Here is a 19685-nt window from a genome sequence, read left to right on the forward strand (position 1 = left end):
ATTGTTAAGACATTACAAATTAAGTGCTGGAATCTCCCTTGGAACAGCTCTGTAGCCAGGCCTGGTTAGGTAGAATATAGCTGTAGGGAGCTTCACTGGGATGAGGCATTCCCTTGCTACCTGTGAGAGAAGCCCAGTTGTGTCCTCTACCCATAAATCAGGCTGACTGTAACAGTGACATATCAAATAGACTGTTGCCCATGAAAGCTCAAACCTTGCTGAACTAGTTAGTCTCTAGCCACCCAGCTCTACCTTCTGCCTTACGCAGAAAAGTAACTTTAGCAAATTCTAGTTGAGGTGTGTTTAGTGGTCTAACAAAGGTTAGCAGCAGCGAATGAGATAGCCTGTACCCACCTGCCCTGAGTGCTCTCAGTTGGTCATTAAATGCTGTGTTGTGTACAGTTTGGGAACTACTGATTGAGTTAACAAAAGATAGGGGACTCTCACATAAGGGTTAAAATGCATCATCTTAGCTTTTCTTGTGCTGGATACATACCAGTCCAATTTATGGGTGGTGGTGGAATAGGAGAGATTGATGGAGAGACTGTGCTGACACTAGCCAATTTTTGCTGTTCTATCAGCTGCAGCAGTTTTCCACGGGCTTCTGCACTCTGACGATTCAGCTCTGCTATTCGCTCCTCCAAGTTCTTTGAGACTCCTGGAAAAGTCTAATAAACAGTTGGCTTTCAATAAGCAGGTTTGCAAGTTGCACCTTTGGGGAGGACATGCCATATAGTTCAAGTATTGTATTAATAAAATGATCATTCACACTGAATTTGAATTAGGAATTTAAGTAAACATCAAAACATTTTTCAGGTAGATCTCTGGTTTTATATGCCTTTTGTTGTGGCATCTGGGTGCTGTCCAAATGGAATCACATTAAATAGGGACAGTACCATGTTAAGCTGCACTGCCCACAGACAGCATACAGCTCTGTTTCTTGCATCATTGCAACCAACCATTAAAAAAACAAAACAAAACAAAACTCTGCCAGTGATCAACCATAATTAAGCAATCATGTGGGCAAAGGGATTTGCTCTGGATGTACAGGGCAGGAAGCATTGCACTACTCTTGAACTAGCAAGCTGTGCTCTATTTGAGCCAGCCTGACAGTGCTGTAGCAAAGAAGTTTGGTGCCTGGGGCAAAGCCTGCAGTGGCAGCCTGCCCTCGCCCAGTGCATAGATTCAGGGGGCACATGTCCCCCTCATGCTTGCCTGGGAATGTATGCAGTGATGGGAGCCACCCTTCTCCCATCTCCACGGCCCCCCAAATAAGTCACTCGCGGCTCCATCCCATGCCCAGGCAGCACCTGTTGGTGCCCCTTCACTTTGGCGCCCAGGGCAGTTGCCCCACTCACCCTCCCCTTGCTATGGCCCGACAGCCTGATATTCTGAGGGTGCAGTTGACCCTGGAGCAGCCAAATTCCTGTGCAAGCTAGTGTAGTATCTGCCCATAACTTAAACAGCTGCAAACAACTCAACAGCATGCCATACGCTGAAGAGTTGGGCCTTTAGGCTCCATTTAACTAAGAACATTTGGATCCCACATACCCCAACAATGCTGGACCACTGGTGCCAGTCAGAACAGAGGCTGTCATGTATTTTAGGCATCAGAGATTCTTTGGTGTTGCCTAACCCTACTCTGAGCAGTGGAGCCACTCTGCTGGTTAATTTTCCTAACGCAAGGTCTTCTACTCTTCTTTTCCCCAGAGGCATTGGCTTGACCCTAGTTAATTCTGCTAGCAGGGGGCAAGAGACCCAACTCATGTCTGCACCACAATCAGAGGTGTGTGAATGAGCCACATGTAGGCATACCCACACTGGCTGTAATCTGGTAAACTCAAGGGACAACAGGCAATGTGGATTCAAGTTGGACAGGGACCCTGGGTCTATGTTCTGGTTGCTAGCTAGTGCTGAGGCCCACACTGCTATGTCTACACCAGTGGTTACCATGGTCACCAGTGGTCTACACCAGTGGTCAAATTAACTCCAAAAGGCTCCGAGATTGACCTGTCAATCTCGGAGACTCTTGGAGTAGATTTGAGGCTGCAGCCTGGGAGCAGCCCAATGCCATGTGCATCATGCTGCTGGGCAGACAGGGGATGAGGCACAGCCCAATGGTGGGACACACGTGGTGTGGGGCTGCTCTCAGGCCAGATGCAATGTGGCTCAAGGCTCAAAGCCCAGCCCACAATGGCAGGTGCCTCCGATGTGCATGGATGAGGGGGCATGTGCCCCCCCTAAATGCGGGGCAGCATGGGCAGCTGCAGCAGTGGTGAGGGAGGGAGTGGGGCTGGAGCAAGGGCAGGCTCTGCACAGCTGGGGCATGGGATGGAGCCATGAGCGGCTTGTCCGAGGGGGTGCGGGGAGGGGGGCATGCAGCCCAGAAGGACATAGGGGCCATGTGCCTCTGGATCTGCACCAGCTGGGCTGCACTCGGGCTGGGTGGCGGTGGCACTGTGAGTGGGGCCATGGGGGGATGCAGGCACCTGAAAATTTGCCGTAGCCCCCCATAGCACCCCCTCCCAGCGCTGCTGCCCGGCCTGAATGCAGCACCGCTCAGCTCCCCACCGTGAAGAGCACGGTGCTACCTTCCCCTTCCTCCCTGGGATCTATGCAGGGGGGAAGCAGACTGGGGCTGGAAGGCAGTGCTATGCTCTTCATTGCGGCGGTCTGCACCACACTACTTTCAGGCTGGGCGGTGGTGCTGGGAGGGCGGCTACGGTGAATTTTTGGGTGCCTAAACCACCCCCCATAGCCCGGCTCCCAGTGCTACCACCAGCCAGCCCAAGTGCAGCCTGGCCCCAATTCACAGTGGCAGCCAGCCTGGCCAGGGCGCAGATCCAGGGGCATACATCCCCCATGCCCTCCCAGGCTGTGCCCCCCTGCTCCAGCACCACTTCCTCCCTCCCCATCGTTGGCAGGGCAGGTGGGGTGTAGATCAAGGCCCCAATGGCGAGGGAGGATGTGGGGCTAGGGCTGGAGCCTTGATCTGCCCCGTCCCTCCACAGCCCTTTCCCCTAGCACACCCCTAAATAATTTTGTTCTCCCTCTGCCCCAGTTGGGCCCCCCCCCCCCCCCCCGACTTACCTTTTGGTTGGGGCAGGGGGTGGCGCATGGTAGTTCTTGGCTTGCTTTTAAATTCCAAAGGTGATCTCTTACTTAAAAACGCTGGAGACCACTGGGCTACACTGATATGACCCACACTGACAAGAGGTAGCACAAACATGTTTGCCTGTCACAGGCCTGACTGAAGTGTGCACACCCCTAGTCTATCATATGTTCTTTGCTTGGTGGCACCTAGATACCAGTGATTTTGACCTATGAAAAAGCAGGTTATCTTCTTATCACAGCGACACAAGAAACTGCAGCTGCAGTTCCCAAGTGTTGAGTCTAGATGGCTCAAAGTCCTTAGTTATTCTACCTCCCTCCATTATAACAGGAGGCAAAAGTTAGGAACAAAGATTCCCAACATCCATAGGTTGTGAGCAAGCCAAGAGGAAAGGGAAGGCTGGGCCTCCTATCTCTCCATGACATTCTTACCTGTCCCTGGGTAGCTGGATCTAGAGCAGTGTGTATATTCTGCACTGTACCTAGCTGGTGCAGGCCATCCCCTGCCTCTTGAGAGCAGTCTTTGAATTTGCTCAACTGAGCTTTGATGAGAGCATTCTGCCGCGTTAGCTCAGCGATTTGTCCCAGCAGATCTTTGTTCTGAGAAAACTCTTCAGTGGCATTGGGCTTTGCCCCCTCCCCAGTAACACCAGGGGCCTGCCCCTGATCCAAAGAGGAGAAGATACTGCTCGCTGGCTGGCCATGCGATTGCAAAGAACTCTCAGAGTCCTTGGATGTGGGAGGAACTTGCCACCTTTGGATAAGCAGATGGTTCTCCCCATCTATGCTCTGTGTTCCCACAGAGGAAGGTGAGCTCTTTTCCCCACTTGCTCTCCTCTCAGTGCTCTGGGTAGATGGAGACACCTGGGAGGTAAAATGTGTTTGAACTGTGCTGTTCAGTGCTGCAGATGAGAAATAAAGGATCAGTAAACATGCAGTCTCCAACAAGATAATTTCACTTGATAGATCAGTGCTAGATAAAAAAGAAGCAGGAAAAAAAATAATGTGAAGTCTAATACCCACCCTCTAGGTAGGGATACAAGTAGAGTTATTCAGCTGTACTGTTATTCAAGATCCTGCCACACAGGCTCATTGCACCACTGGTTAATGTTTTCCAGGAGAGATTTGCGGAAATAATTTAGCATTTACATGGTTTAAAAACTAGCAGAGGGTCAGAGGAGAAGGGCTCAGCTTTTCAGTTGTTCACAACATCAGCTAACAGTTGTCAATTAATTATTTCATTGCTGATTCAGTCTTCCACTATGTCCCAACCTAAAACTGATATCAGAAGGAAAATACAAAAAAACCCCCCAACCTGGAGGTAGTTTAATGCAAGTTACTCACAGCTAAGCCACTAGAGGCAGATCTCAATTTGGGTGTCTGCTTTGCCCCCCAAAGAAAAAGGAACAATGTTTTATTTTGTCTCGTCTTTCATTACAGTACTGGTGTGTACAGGAGACACATAGGGCACTTTTACACGTGTTCTGGGCGTGGGCGGGGGCATTGCTTTAATTACAGCAGCTCTGAGAGCTGCTGTAATTAAAGCGCTGCTGCATCTCAGGTATCAGTGTCCCTTGCTGAAAAATGGTGGCAGGGGCTCTTGAACTAAAGCTTGTGCAATGAGCTTTAGTTCAAGCACCCCCACCGCTATTTTTAAGCACAGGGGTGCTGATACACGAGACACAGGAGGCTGCTGGAGTGTGGATTTCTAGTGCATTGGAGCAGCCTCTGAGCTCATGTATAGGTGTCCATATACAATGAGAGCACCAACTACTGTTCCACCATCAAGTCTGAATTAGGTTTGGCACTTAAAGGAGGGATTCCTCTGTTACATATGGAACGTACAGGGTAGCAAACCTTTCTCAATGAACAATGCATACTCTCTGGGAGTAAAGCAACTTTCCTGAGAATTTACAAGTAAATATGTTTGTGTAGAAGTGAGTGATTTTTAAAAGAAGGGCTTTTGAGAAATTTAGTACCTGTGTTAGGTACTAATCCTACCTAAGAATTCGAAAAAAAAAAAAAAAAAAAAAAAATCAGACTCTGCAGACAAGAAGGTCTTGTGAACCCAGCATTCATTCCTGCCTGTGGCAGGGGGTCAGACTAGATGATCTGTTTAGGTTCCTCCTGACCCTAGCTACTATGAAACTATGACTTCCATACAGCTAAAATCCTTACTGACTCCTTGCGCATAGGCCATATTCAAAGACTGTGTTTTTAAGGATGAAGTGGCAATTTCTATTGCAGAGAGCAGAAGGAGAACTGCAAGGCAGTGCAAGGTGGAGGTAGAGGGAGACATATGGCAACCAAAACAAACATCAGGAACAGGCAAAGAGAAGAAAAGAAAGAAATGCACTGTCCATTACAAAAGCAGGAGATTTAGATGCCAGGCAGCTTCTCAAAGGGAAAGGCAGAGGCTGTTCAAACAACAGGCTTGCAGAATTACATTGTGGGCTCAAGACTAAACAAGTTGAAAGAAGGAACAACATAGACAAATAATTAACATGTGGGACTCATTGCCACAAGATGTTGTAGAGGCAATTTAATCAGGTTCGAAAGGGACTGGATAAATTTATGCAGGAGGGGTCCATCAATAAGTACTGATAGATATGGGTGCAGTCCACAAATTAAGACTTCAACACCTCTGAATGCTGGAAGCTGTTGGGAAAGAGAGGAAGAGGGCAGTTCAGTCTGGATAGGTCCTTCATAAACATTCTTCCCCTTATGATCTGCTCTGTGCCACTGTGAGAGGCAGGCTGTTGGACTAGATGGACCTATGGTTTGACCCAGTCTGATACTTCTGATGTTTTGATCTCATCCTGTTCACAGAGAGACAGTCATCTTACCATTCTGAAGAGGAGAGAAGTCCTGGCTGCTTTTCTGTCTAGGTGGTGATAACAACACAGCTGGCTGGAACACATGCATGGGCAAACTGCTGCCCACTCCTACAGTGTCTGGGGGACATGACCACTGAGGATGCTGGACAGACAGTTCCTCTTGTGGGAATTTGAGCATATTGTCTCTGCAAGTATAAGTCTTGGGCAGAGTGGAATTCAAAACAGACCTCTCTGAAGAAAAAGAAAGACAAGGCAAGAATCAGGTGCATCAAAAATAAAACACATGTTGGTGCTTGCACAACAGAAAAATATCCCCATCAGAATAATTCCAGGTTTCAGATAACTGAAAACATGGAGGGGGAAAACACCATCTAAAGTAAAATATTGTTGTCTGAATGACAAATCCACAAGCAGGCTTGGAAAGGTTGTTACAAAACCTTACCACTCAGTGAAACAGTTCAGAAATGGCTTTCTGTTTCCAAGATGAAAATGTAAACACTCTGATCCCAAGAATGTCACACAGTACAGTGCTCTGCCCAAGCAGGTGACTATCAGTCATTCAAGCTATGAGCATACAGGTAAGTCTATTTGAGCAGGCTTTTCATGGTGAAGCTTGTTGGTCTATACAGACGTGTAGTAGTACTAAACAAGTATTTTTTGTCATTCTTAACTGCATAGCCTTCTTTGTAAAAACCTTGCATATCAAGCCCAAATTAATTGACCACAGTTGCCATTTTTATATAGGTTCCGGGAGAAGTTTTATTTTTACACTGGTGGCCCAAACAGCAGAGCACACACAAACTCCCATGTTATTTTTCCAGGCTTATACAAATGACAGTGTCAGCTAAAACAGGGTGGTCAACTTACGACACATGTGCCACAAGTGGCAAGGACAGCCTGTGTGTGTACGACAGGAAGCAGAAAGCAGAGCAATGGATCAGACAAGGGAAGAGGATCAAAATGGTACCTGAAGAGGATGTGGGGCTTACCTTGTGGCTCACCTGCCAAAATTGCCCCCCATTGAGCTAAAGCAACAGCAAAACAAACTTTTACTCCTTCATTCTGGGCATCCTCTTTCATTTTAACACTCCATCCACCCTCACAATTCCAACTATAGCAAACTCCTCTTGCTACCTAAGCAGTTGTTTGGAACACCACTCCTGCCCAGACCCTTTGGCATAATGATATTAGCAATGGACAAATGTGGTGCTTGGAACAGAGATAGAGGCATCACCAGTAACACACACACTTATGAGTAAGTGGAACCAGACAATATTTTATAGACGAAGCGGTCAGTGGTTCAAGCATGTAGGTCCATCTGCACTGTAAGACTGAGGGTGACAAAAAAAAATAAAAAAACCCCCAACACACTCAGAGCTGTTCTGACCTGTCCAACCCTTTGCAGGAGTTAAGACTGTTTAGTATTCTGCTAGACCAACTATTTGTTTGGGAGAGGTGCTGGACAAGTTCTCCAACACAAAATGCCTTTCCTCAGACTTGGGAAAGAAGCAGATACAGCTTCAACTACATGCCAGACAGACACCCAAACTGAGACATCACTTTACTGGTTAGCAGCGGGTAACTCTTAGATGCTGTTTCCAGAGATTTTTGCATTTTCCCTTTAACATCAATTCTAGGCTGGCAAAAAGATAAAAAAATAAGACTGCATTTTGATTAGATGGAACAACCAAACTTTGCAAGTAGAAGACTAATTTAGCAGTAAAATGATTTTTATAATATCACCAAGGAATTCTGAAAAATAAGTGAAAGGCTCAGCCCTTCTCCTTCTGGACCATATACTACCAGCTATCCTGAACTGCTGCTTCTGCTGCTTGGACAAAAGGCTGAGGGCAATTTCCAAGAATGCACCTAGAATTCTCACATTTCTAATTCAATGACAGCTCCCCACTCTTTCCTTCACAACACACACACACACACACACACACACACACACACACACACACACACACACACACACACACACACACACACACACACACACACACACACACACACACCTTGGATGTTTGTTGGATCTTTGATTGCAATTCCAAGACTGTTTGGACTCTGTTCTCTCTTAGGATCTGTCAAAAGGAGGCTTTTATATGCTAAAGTGAGTGAAGTGAGCTGTTCATCTGTTACCACCATATACTGCCGTAGTTGTTTCTAAGGGAAAAAAAAACAAAACAAAAAAAGTACAGAGATCTATATTCTAGGGAGAGGAAAAACAGATAATTATAACAATGAGAAGTCCACCCCCTCTCTTGGTGCCAACACTTCACTCTGGTCCCAGTGAAGTGGAAGGAAAAGATTTCTGTATTTGTTTGTTCTTTCCTTCCTGCCCAGCCCTACAGTTCAACAGTTTTGCTGTTCAATCACCCTCTTCCTTCCACACAAAGACTTACATTAAAGAAAGGCTAAGTTACACTAAGTCTGCTTATGTCACATTTTAAAAGGAAGTTTCTCAAAAGATTCTTCCTCCTGGTAAGTGTTGCATTTCTACATAATCCACTACAATATCCACCTCTGATTTCAGTCCTAAGACTGCATATGTAATTCCATCAAATTGTTTCAGTGCTACTATGCATCTCACCTAAGATCTGCAGCAGTTTGCTATTCTAACAAGTCTCACTGACGAAATGAAGAACCTGCTTAAAAACTTTTGGACACCTTGCAGTACACAAAATTCAAACCTCAAACCTCGACTGCTACACTAACTGTTTCAGACGAAGAACAAACAATGACATAATCAACAACAAACACTACTATAACCTCTCCCTCCCAGAGAGAAGGCCCATAGAATTTCTAAGATCCAACCACCAAATAGTAATAAAACCAGCAGATAAAGGAGGATCTATAGTTATCCTTAACCGTGAAGACTACATAAAAGAAGCCAACAGACAACTCTTTGACACCGTCTACTATGAAAAATTAGAGGAAGAGCCAACTCCCCTTTTCACCTCAAAACCACCATCACATCATTTCTACTGGAACCGTAAGAAAAACTTCAGACCCTGATCCCTGTACTACCCAATCCAACGACTTTTTTACATGATCCCTAAAATCCACAAACAAGGGAACCCAGGCAGACCTATAATTTTCAACCATGGAACCCTGCAGAAATATCAGGTTTCATTGAATCCATCCTAAGACCCCTTGTCACCCAAGGACCCAGTTTTATCCAAGACACAACAGACTTTCTATGCCTGCCTTACATATATATCTACAAGAGCAAGATTACAACTCAAAGTAAGACTTCAAGATATTACTGAACTTATAACAACTTCAGTTTCAACAACCAACACTTCCTCCAAGCCATGGGCACAGCTATGGGCACCAAATTGGTCCCACAATATGCCAACCTTTTTATGGCCCACCTGGAAGATGAATTCCTTAAGAACTACACCATCAAACACATGCTATACCTAAAATATATAGATGACATCTTCATCATTTGGACTGAAAACCTGCAGTCTCTGACACAAATTCAATTATTATCACCCCTCCAGACTATCTCTTGAATATTCCAGCACCACCATTTCCTTTTTAGACATGATGATCAATATTCAGAATGGTAAGATACAAACCACCATATACAAGAAATCCATGGACTAACATACTACACAGAACCAGCAATCACCCTGAACACACCAAAAAAGTTGTAATATATAGCTAAGGTCTCCGATACCACCGAATTTGCATTTAGAAGAATACCTGCAATCGTCAACGCTCAAATCTCAAAGTCTTTCACCCAATAGGGACTCTCCTCCAGAGAAATAGATTGCATGTTTTAAAGAGCCACCTGGATACCATGTGAAGAATTGCTGCGGCACAAAAAGAAAATCCCCATGAATTGCACGCCATTAGTCATGACATACCATCCTTCCCTGAAACCTATACAGAGAATCCTCAAACAGCTGCAACCCATACTAGAAGAAGACCCAATTCTTAAAGAGATCTTTCCAGCAGCACCCATTCTAGCCTTTAAACAAACACTGAACCTCACTAACATCATCACCAGAAGAAAACTTCCTATGGCCCAAAGCACACTGAATGGAATCTCATCCAGTGCACTAAATACCTTGATGGAAAATATGTAAGAGAAACCAAACAACAACTGCATATCAGAACGAACAAACACCACAAATCCATCAAAGACAAAAATATCTAATTACCTGTGGGTGCACACTTTTGAAAAGACAATCACTCTCCAGTCTCTCAGTTCTAATACTCAAAGGAAATTTACAAAACACCTTTCGTAGATGAGCCTACAAACTCCACTTCATAAATCTACTGGATACAAAAAATCATGGACTAATTAAAGACTTTGGATTTATGGCATATTACAAACTGCCTGACATCTAATAACCCTAGGTAACCTGGCTGCAGCTGACCAGCTACATTTCTTCACACATTTCCCTAATTTCCTTCCTCCCCTCCCAACTCTACCTATTGTCTCCCAAACTACTACTCATTTGCATTTTCACAGACCTGCATCTTGCAAATTAGCTTCTTTTCTACCTTGGAGAACACATAACACCAGCAGAATCTCCCTATGCCTGAAGAAGGGTGTTTGTGCCCAAAAGCTTGCAAAGAACATTTTTCCAACTATTTAGTCAGTCTAATAAAAGATATCACATCTGCCCAAAGTACCTTGCCTGCCTACGTCCACAGATCAACATGGCTACAACCAATAATGCTTAAAAACTTTTGGCACAGTAGTTTTTCCCTAAGTTCCATAAGCTGTCAGGAGAGGAAAGAGTCAATAACTCTTAGTACCTGTGTCGCAATACTTTCTTCCCTGACTAAGAGGATTTCAGCTGTCAGAGCATCAATCAACTCTCTGTGTTCATTCAGAACCCCCTCAAGCTTCTGCTTCATCACCACTTCTTGACGCAGCTGTATCTCACTCTGGAGAAAAAGGAGAAGAAAAGAAAGCACACTCAATACAAGTTCATGTAAGAACTGAGAGGAGATTCAAATCTTGCTATCAAGTTGATCACTGCTCTTGTTGCCACTGTTAAATGGAACCATCTTTTCTGCCCCAAGACTTTTCACCTAATGTTCAACCTGACATTGCTTCACTTGTGCTATTGTCACCTTCCCACAACAGCACAAGGAGTTGACATTTGGAGAGCCCTCCTCCTGATGCTTCCTTCCCCATGATTTAAAAAAAACAACAAATGAACTATTGGCATAGTGTTTAAATTCTCACTTTGCCTACCTTCTACCATACTGTATTACAGCATGCAAAAAGTCAATGTAATGGTGATGGCACATGACAATATCCTGATCTTCCTGGCCTTGTGGAGTGATACTGGACCAAAGGCAGGTCCTACAGTTTTGTTTTATTTTTTCTCAGAGGGCTTAGAACAGGATTTATGTTGTTACTATTTTCTGGTTTCTTTACTGGACACAAACAAGCACCTCATTCCACGGCAAAGAATTCTGTTGTCCCTATCTCCCTCCCCTTAAAGGGCAGGATCTACTTACAAGTGATCTCTGACATAACAGATTATACCACAGACCACACAATACCACATGAAGAATTAAGTAGGGCCCCTTCCACTTCCAGTGAAGAACTAGAATCTTTCCCTCTCTACTGATGTAGGCCACTGCCATCTTGTGGTTCATGCTGGTCAAAGGGAGGGGAGAGGTATCAGTGCCATCTTCAGCATGTTCAGCTCCACGCCATTGACACATCTCCTCGATTCTCCTACTGAATTTTACTGCTCTTGCTCAACAAGTGTGTGATAGGATGTAGCCCAAGACAAACCTAGAGAGGTCCTCACTGCAATCTTGTATGGACAGAGTGAGAGCCTAAAGAGGCCTTGTATACAAAAAGGACCACTAGATTGTGTCTGCACTAGACACAGCAAGTGTAGCATCTGGGCTGTTCCCTGAAGGGCTGTCTGACAGTGAATGACAGGATCTGAATCCTAATATTCTGAGAGTCTATAAAACTATATTTAAAAATACCACCAGTTATTTTGAATACATATCTAAATTTATACTTAAAAAGTGCCTTGGTTTCTCCCAAGAGCCAACAGCAGTCTATCTAGAATGAACAATATTACCAATTTTTTAAAACTGCAAACAAGCCAAAACTCCTAAAGATACTGAGTTTACAAAATGATGCACTCAAGAGTCAAGAGATTATAAAAGTTAAGGTTGTAAATTAAACCAAAATGTTTGGTTTAATTCATCTAACCTCCCAAAGCAGTTCAAAGTGTTCTCACCTCTTTGAGGTAGCGCATCAGACGACAGACAGCATTCACCAGTGACAAAGTAAACCCAGTGAGACCCTGACAATTCTGTGTTTTCTGGACCTCGCGGCCAGTACATCTCTCGTATTCCTCCAACTCATTCTCTACTTCATGTATCATGTGATTCAGGATATCCAAGCTGGATGTATTACTGCTTGGGAGGTTGAGGGTGATTGAATTAGCAAGACAATCATTCCTCTTTTGCTTAGATGGTATCTGTGTAGTTTGTTTTCTTTTCACTGAGAGAAACACAGACAGAATACTTTTACATTCCAGTTGCTTCTTTACAGTTCACAATTAATCTTTGCTTCAATGAATCAAGGAAAAACTGATCTCAGTCCCTGAACGATAATGGACAATCAAAGGTAAATCAAGCCCCAGTTATATCCAGGTCATACAGAGTCATTCAGGTACTTTTCTCCAAAGCTTTTAAACTACGAGTGCCACAGTAGCAAGTTCCAAGAAGTCTGGGCCCATGCCAAGTTTAAATACATGATAAGTGGACAGCTAAAATATCTTCTAAACAGCACCCAACTATAAAATTTGTTTACATTGTTATCTTTCTTGCAAAAACTTAAAATTATTTGCTAGTACCAAGGACAAGGAAAACATGCAACTAATTACCTTCACATCCTAGGTATACAAAAGGAGACCTCTACATGCATTTTGGGGAGCCCTTGCAGAATTAACATGGTTTACAGGTCCAATTCTTCTGTCACATGGCAGGTTTACAACAAGCATCCTATAATTGTTGAGCCCATGTAATGTTATTCCCCATATACCACTAGGAAATGAGCCACTAAATTGTGCCTAAACAGATCAAAGATCATCATAGCAGCAAACAAAAAGGCACTAGGGAGAGCACAGAAACTGCCATATAGAAATATATCAACAGTGAAGTGAGCAGCTTGAAGGATCCCTGTTTACATCCACCAAACTCTCATGGCCCCTTGCTACAAACTTTAGCAGGAGTCAAGCTGAACAGATCTTTTCAGGCACATCAGTCTGAGATTTCTCTGCAAACCAGAGAGTAAGAGGTAAGGCAAAGGGGCAGGATGGGACCTGCATCTTAAATTGTGTCTAGAACCAAACTACCAGCTCTACTCTGGAGGCATCTTTTCTGTCTGTAAAGCTACCTATGGTCTGTCAAGAGAGAGTTCTGGTCTGACAAACCTGAACAAATCCACGGGACTGGAATTGCTGCTGAAGAAGATTGCAATCTCCCAGAGTCTCAAAACATATGGCAGGCACATCATGGCCCTGAAAGTTCAAACATGTTTGTACCTGAATCTGGCTATTTCCCCACAGTGTGTGATGTGGTATTCCAGGGTGACCAAATCAGCACGTCAGAGGAAGTGTTTGCAGAAGCAATTGCATACAGAGTCAGTTCCTTGTGGCATTGCACCAGACAACAGCATTACATGGATCTCAGGTCATGTGCACCGAGCTATTAATGCATACAGGCTTGGTTTCCTAGCCAGTCGTTTTATAGAAATTACCTCAGTCAAGAGGAGTAAGGGGAACATTCTTTATGCATAGATTTCAGAAGTGCCCTATCGATGTATGCTCTGAGAGAGAGGAATTAGGAGGAGTTAAGGGATGAGATATGGACCAAGCAAAAACCAAATGAAAAAGCCCTAAACAAACAACAAGAACAAAACACCATTCCCCCACCTCAACTCACACAACATTGTCAGGGCCAAAGTTTCATTTTTTAAATATTTTTTAAAAATAACAGTAGTTAAAAATTCAACTGTCCTCCCCATTATTATTGCGGAGGCTAACTACTAACTTGAAGGTATGAAACAGACATTCTAGTCTTGCTGTAAGATAAAGCAACAATATGTTTTGTGCTAGACAGACGCTAGTGAAATCTCATAACCTTATGAAATAACAGAGCTGAAACACTTCGAGTGAAGTGTGTGCTGTAACCAAGGAAAACAGATGGGATGAGATTTTTTTCCCTTTACTTTCAAGGTAAATATTAAGCATAACTAAATCCAATAAATGCTCTTTGATCTTCAGTAACATTAAATGAAAAGCAGGATCTCAATCAGAGCTTCAAGGGATACTGGGGGGAAGGGAAAAGCAAATACATTGCCTCAACCATATATTACTTCAGAAAGTAAAAACTAAACCTTTTCCTGAAACTTGCTTGTGCTTCCTTGAGTTAGGGTTCAGCACTTGTCTTGCAATGTAAGGGGAGTCTGGAGTGTGCTCGTCATGCTCATCCTCATTCTGAAGCCTTGATTGGATTCTCCTGACCACATTAGTAGCATTAAGGGCTGATAAAAAAAAAAACCCAACAAATTACATGAAGTACTTTATGAGTGACATTAATGCATCAAAATATTTCAATATAAACACATTTAAAGTGCCAGTGCCTTACTTTGCTAACCCAACCCAGTTAGATCTCCAAAACTATACTCGTGCCATTTCCTCCTCCTGCACTTTATTCTGAATAGGATCCTTTGCCTACTGCCCTTTGAAAGATAACATCCTGCCAGATCCAACCTGTGTCTTCCAAAGGCAATGAAGCAGTCGTAGGAGTGACAGGTACATTTGTTTCCTGTGATGGGGCAGCTGTTTTCACTTTCTCATCAGCCCACAGCTGGGAGGCTCCCACAGAATTTTCCTTTTTCAGTAAACAGAGAAGCCTACATACAAAATAAGAACAAAGAAAACTATGGGGGTACTGAACTCTGAAGTGACAGCAACATGGACCAATCTTTACCATCTATCCAACAAGTGTCAAAATGAGATTGCTCAAACCAGTTTCCTTTTAATGCAAAACCCAAATCCTAGAAAATACCTCTCTCACTGTACTTTACTAATAAACACCCCCCACAATGTCCAAACATGAACACTTAACTACTCGCAAACATAGGATTCTTCTAATGCAGCACTGCTTTACTCATAGTCAATTCAGACATGTATTGTGAAGACTGCACACCAGTCCAATCTCAACAGAGATTCGTAAATACTGAATTGCTAAAGTGAATGCACCACTAATGGGAAGAGTGCAACGTAGGAAACAAGTCTATATAAACCACACTGGAACTTGACACACAACAATCATCATATGTACAATACAGCTACAGCAAATTCAGACCATTAAAATGTGTGCGAGATTATAGGTAAATACTACCCAAACTTCTTGAAAACTTATCTTACCAAATGAAACAAGTATAACATCTATTCTGTTTGTAGCATTTCTAAGACATACACGCTCTTCAACTTCAGCCTCCAATTATGACACACAAGTCTAAATCCAAGTCACTAATTAAAGTTAAAAAAACCATTAACAGGTTATGTGATAAATGATGTACATAGAGAATGTGCTATTTGCACATTTACTTATTGGTATAAGTGAACATAAGAAATAAATTTAGCTCTTCTTATAGAATTTGAGGCTCTATGTTAGTGGCAAGTTCCTCAGGGCAAAGATTCTGCCCCTAAGTGTTTTGAAGGAAATGAAGTAATGGTGAGTTTTTAAAGAGACATTTGAAGGAAGATACTGTAGTAGTTTTATAGATATTTATGACAGAACCTCTGTACAAGGGACACAAAGGTATCTGGTTACCTACCTGTGTTATGTGAACACTAGGAGGATAGAAATTCTAAGACATTGCTGGACACATACACTGACCTGTCCATGTCAATGCTGGACTTGTAGTTCTGAAACACATTCTGTTCATCTGCACTATCCCCTGAATGACAGGAGGAGCTTTCCCCTTCTATTTCATTAAGAGCCTGTTGCAGCAGGAAAAAAAAAAATCAAAAAAAAATCAATCCAACACAGACCATCTCAGAGCAATTTCAATCCCTCTTTTGGGAAAGAAGCAGGGGAAGTGAACACACTTTTGCTTCATCTTCCCACCTCTAAAACTGTATAAAAGTATGCATCTAAGAGGGTGAACATGGAGATAAGATTGTTAATATTTGTGAAGCACTCCATTACTATCACAACGCACCCTCAAAAACAAGCAAAGGAAACGAGTAAATCAGAGCTTGCTTTGCGTGGAGTGCAGTGATGATGACAATGGCCACGCATTGAAGAAAAAGGATAAAAAGAAATATTAAGCAGCTGCCTCATCCTCCGAGTGCTGTCCATGCTATCATTAAATGAAGCAGGTGTTCCATAAAAATACAACATGCGGTCATGCAATCAAGAACTACTGCCTAACTTACACACACATTGTACAAGACGGACACAATTGACAACCTTAACCTGAGTATGTCTAAACTGTCAAATGCCCAACTCTGCAACCTAAATCTCATGATTTTAATGAACTTGTACCTAAAGACACAAATGAATTGCATTTACATCATGTGCAAAAGAGATAAGAATTACCACAGTGATATTTCACTGTGGACAAGTCTGAGGCAGCTTAGTTCAATATTACAGCTTTACCCTTGTGGGTCTACATTACACCAGGACTTCTGGCTGGGATTTTCGGGAATTAGGATATCATTAACAGCTGGGCAACTTTCTTCCCTTAGAGCAGCTCAGTTTACATACTATCTATCATGCATGCAAGTCAAAGATGATGAAGAAAAATGCAGGAAACTAACACCTCAACTGTAAAGAAAACTGACTGGTACAGCAGTGCTGGCATACACCTTATAATAACATATTTACCGAAATCCAAAATATATAAGACACTCCCCCCCCAATAATTAGATTCTAGACATGGAAAATTTATACACTTGTTATAATTTTCCACGCATCTAATCTTAAATTTGTCCATCCCAACTTTGCAGCAAGACAAGCAGCAGCAGGCGGGCAGGCAGTGGGGGTCAGATGGCTTGAGCACTACCCATCCAAACTACCACTTGCCCTCCTGCTGCCTGTCCCCCTGCAATGCCTGCCTCCTACTATAGGTCCTGTGCTCCCCCTGCACCTTCCTCCCTGCCACTTGCTCCCCCTGTTTACCCCACCTGCTGCCTGCACCCCTGACCACCACTTGGGCCCTTTTCATACCTTCCCATGCCTACATCCCCTGGTACCTGCCCCCCCCAAATGTCCCCCTCATGGCACCTCCCTGTCACAGTTGGCTCTGGCTGAGCCTCACTCTGTTCTGGGGCACAGAGCACATGCTGCCTCTGGCTCCTGCCCGGCGGTTACAGTGGTGGCAGGTTTGGCCCTGATCCTGGGCCAGAGCTGCTGCCACCACATATCCCCTTCCCCTTGACTTATATTTAAATATAAGATGAGGAGTTTTCCCCATCCCGTGTTGAATGGTGGGGGGAACCTAGTTTTAGATTTAAGCAAATACTGAATTATGTATATGCACAAGATACAATGACATAGATTACTATAGACTCATGAGAGTAAGACTACACATTTAGGTAGCAGAAATACTTTTATTCTAAAACACTACTGGCTACCATTCCTGACCAGCAGGTCTCAGAGAGAAACTTCTGCTTGTTCTCAACCCAGAGTGACTATTTTTGGTATGGATGAAGATGTCCATTTATCGGGGGAAAAAGGGACACTGAAATCTATTCACAATTTTTAGAATACTTAAAATGCTCACTTTAAATGTTCAAGATGCAACATATGTCAGCCCTGCTAAAACTGCAGTTAGAAATAGTTCTTGACTGATAGGTAGTACACTCGAGGTGCATCTACACGTGCTATTAAAGTTATTAATGCGTCTGCAAACTCCAGCCCAGTTTGTGCTTGAGTTTTTTTCTCCAACATGCAGCATTTACATGTGCATGCAGGACTGCAGCACATTTTGCTGGGGTGACACAGCTCCCACTGGCAGGGGACCTAGGGGGTCAGCCTGCCTGCCCAGAGCTGCTCTGCCCTGGCTCAACGTGCTCCGGAGAGGTCTGGCTGGGGCATGTTTTGGTGCACTAAATAACTCTGTGATAGGATGGTACTTGTGTCGGGAAGTACTATCCTATGGCAGAGTTAATTAGTTTACTGTGGCCTAATAGCACCGCATGTGTAGACAGTGATGCTTTACTGCAGAGCTAATTAGTATTATAGTGCTTAGGAAGGGACCTAAACAGATCATCAGGTCTGACCCCCTGCCCTGGGCAAGAATGGGTGCTGGGGTCATATCAGTCCAGCCTCCTCTTGAAGACCCCCAAGGTAGGAGAGAGTACCACCTTACTTGGGAGCCCATTCCAGAGCCTGGCAGCCCTAACTGTAAAGTAATGTCTCCTAATGTCCAGCCTGAACTTTCTCTCTAACGATTTGTGGCCGTTATTCCTAGTAACCCTGGGCGGTGCCCGGGGGAACTGAGTCTCCCCCAATTCTCGCTGGTCACCCCTGGTGAGTCTGTAAAAGGCCACCAGATCCCCTCTCAGCCTTTTCTTGTGGAGGCTGAATAGGTTCAGGCCCTTTAGCCTCTCTTCATAGGGCCTGCCCCGCTGCCCTTGGACTATGCAAGTGGCCCTCCTCTGGACCCTCTCAATGCTAGTCACATCCCATTTGGAGTGTGGTGCCCAGAACTGGACTCAGTACTCCAACTGTGGCCTGACCAATGCTGCACAGAGGGGAAGGATCACCTCCCTGGACCTGCTTGTGATGCATCTGTAGATGCACGACAAGCTGCGGTTAGCCTTACTGACCGCTTCCTCGCATTGGTGGCTCATGTTCATCCTGGAGTCAATAATAACAATTGGTCAACTCTGCAGTAAAGCACACATGTAGATGCCCCCTTTGAGGGCAGTCAGGTGCATAGCCACACAGGCAGAGAAGCACACAGACAGAAATATCCATCTACTAAAATATAGGCTCTCCAATATACAGTCTATGTTGCCTACAGCAGGCTTGTTTGGCAATCAGATATGCAGAGTAGGCAGTTAACACTTCTACCGGATCTCAAACACTGTCATTGGTGAGCTATTAGTAGCCTTGAAACTGACTAGACCTGTCAATGTCAAGGTAACTAGGAAAGATGAGGAGCTCTGGGCAAGCCTTAACAGAATGGCTGAACAGTGGCTGAAACTAAAAAAGCCAAGAGCAGGCTGCTCACACACTAAGTAGCAGGCATGCTTAAGGTGGCTTAGGTAGGGCCTTCAATATTGAAATCAAAAGGATTTGTGCCTGCATTTCAGTGCAGGCAAATGCTAGGGCTACTTGCATGATTTAAAAGGCTATCTGCCTAAGCTGATGGTGTCTTTAATGGCTTATATCATGTATTTTAAAGAGAAGGCATGCCACTAACATGGTCAGAAGCCTCTTTCAATCTAAAGTTAATCAGTTCTATGTTATCTTCTGTATTTAAAAAATAGGGTAACATAAATGAAATAAGGGTAATTCAACATAAAAGTCGATACTTTGTGTACACAGGTTGGGAATTCATGCCAAAATAAACTCTTCTGTGCAAGTTTCTAAGTAGATGCAGTGTTCAGCACGAGTTTTAAAACTACACATAGCATAACAAGACGGCTTACTTAAGCTTGCTTTAGAACTCTAACTCTGAATTTCCTAACTTCTGTGTGAATGAAA

At 43.8% G+C, this 19685-nt stretch overlaps 1 protein-coding gene across 4 annotated transcripts in view; it reads right to left on the reverse strand.

Annotated features, from left to right (window-relative positions):
- SPICE1 (spindle and centriole associated protein 1) overlaps nucleotides 1-19685 on the reverse strand; it is a 43010-nt gene that overhangs the window by 7852 nt on the left and 15473 nt on the right. For 3 of the 4 annotated variants that reach the window (XM_006277198.4, XM_019476407.2, XM_059720510.1), the window contains exons 6-14: nucleotides 15864-15967; nucleotides 14729-14871; nucleotides 14353-14499; nucleotides 12188-12453; nucleotides 10728-10859; nucleotides 7967-8114; nucleotides 5958-6179; nucleotides 3544-4013; nucleotides 497-668 (exon numbers count right to left, since the gene is read on the reverse strand). In XM_006277198.4, coding sequence (XP_006277260.2) covers nucleotides 497-668; nucleotides 3544-4013; nucleotides 5958-6179; nucleotides 7967-8114; nucleotides 10728-10859; nucleotides 12188-12453; nucleotides 14353-14499; nucleotides 14729-14871; nucleotides 15864-15967 — 1804 coding nt within the window. The remainder of the gene's footprint in view (nucleotides 1-496; nucleotides 669-3543; nucleotides 4014-5957; nucleotides 6180-7966; nucleotides 8115-10727; nucleotides 10860-12187; nucleotides 12454-14352; nucleotides 14500-14728; nucleotides 14872-15863; nucleotides 15968-19685) is intronic. The other variant, XM_019476408.2, reaches the window with a different exon arrangement.

This window comes from Alligator mississippiensis, chromosome 1 (assembly GCF_030867095.1).
Source record: "Alligator mississippiensis isolate rAllMis1 chromosome 1, rAllMis1, whole genome shotgun sequence".
Lineage (NCBI taxonomy): Eukaryota > Metazoa > Chordata > Crocodylia > Alligatoridae > Alligator > Alligator mississippiensis.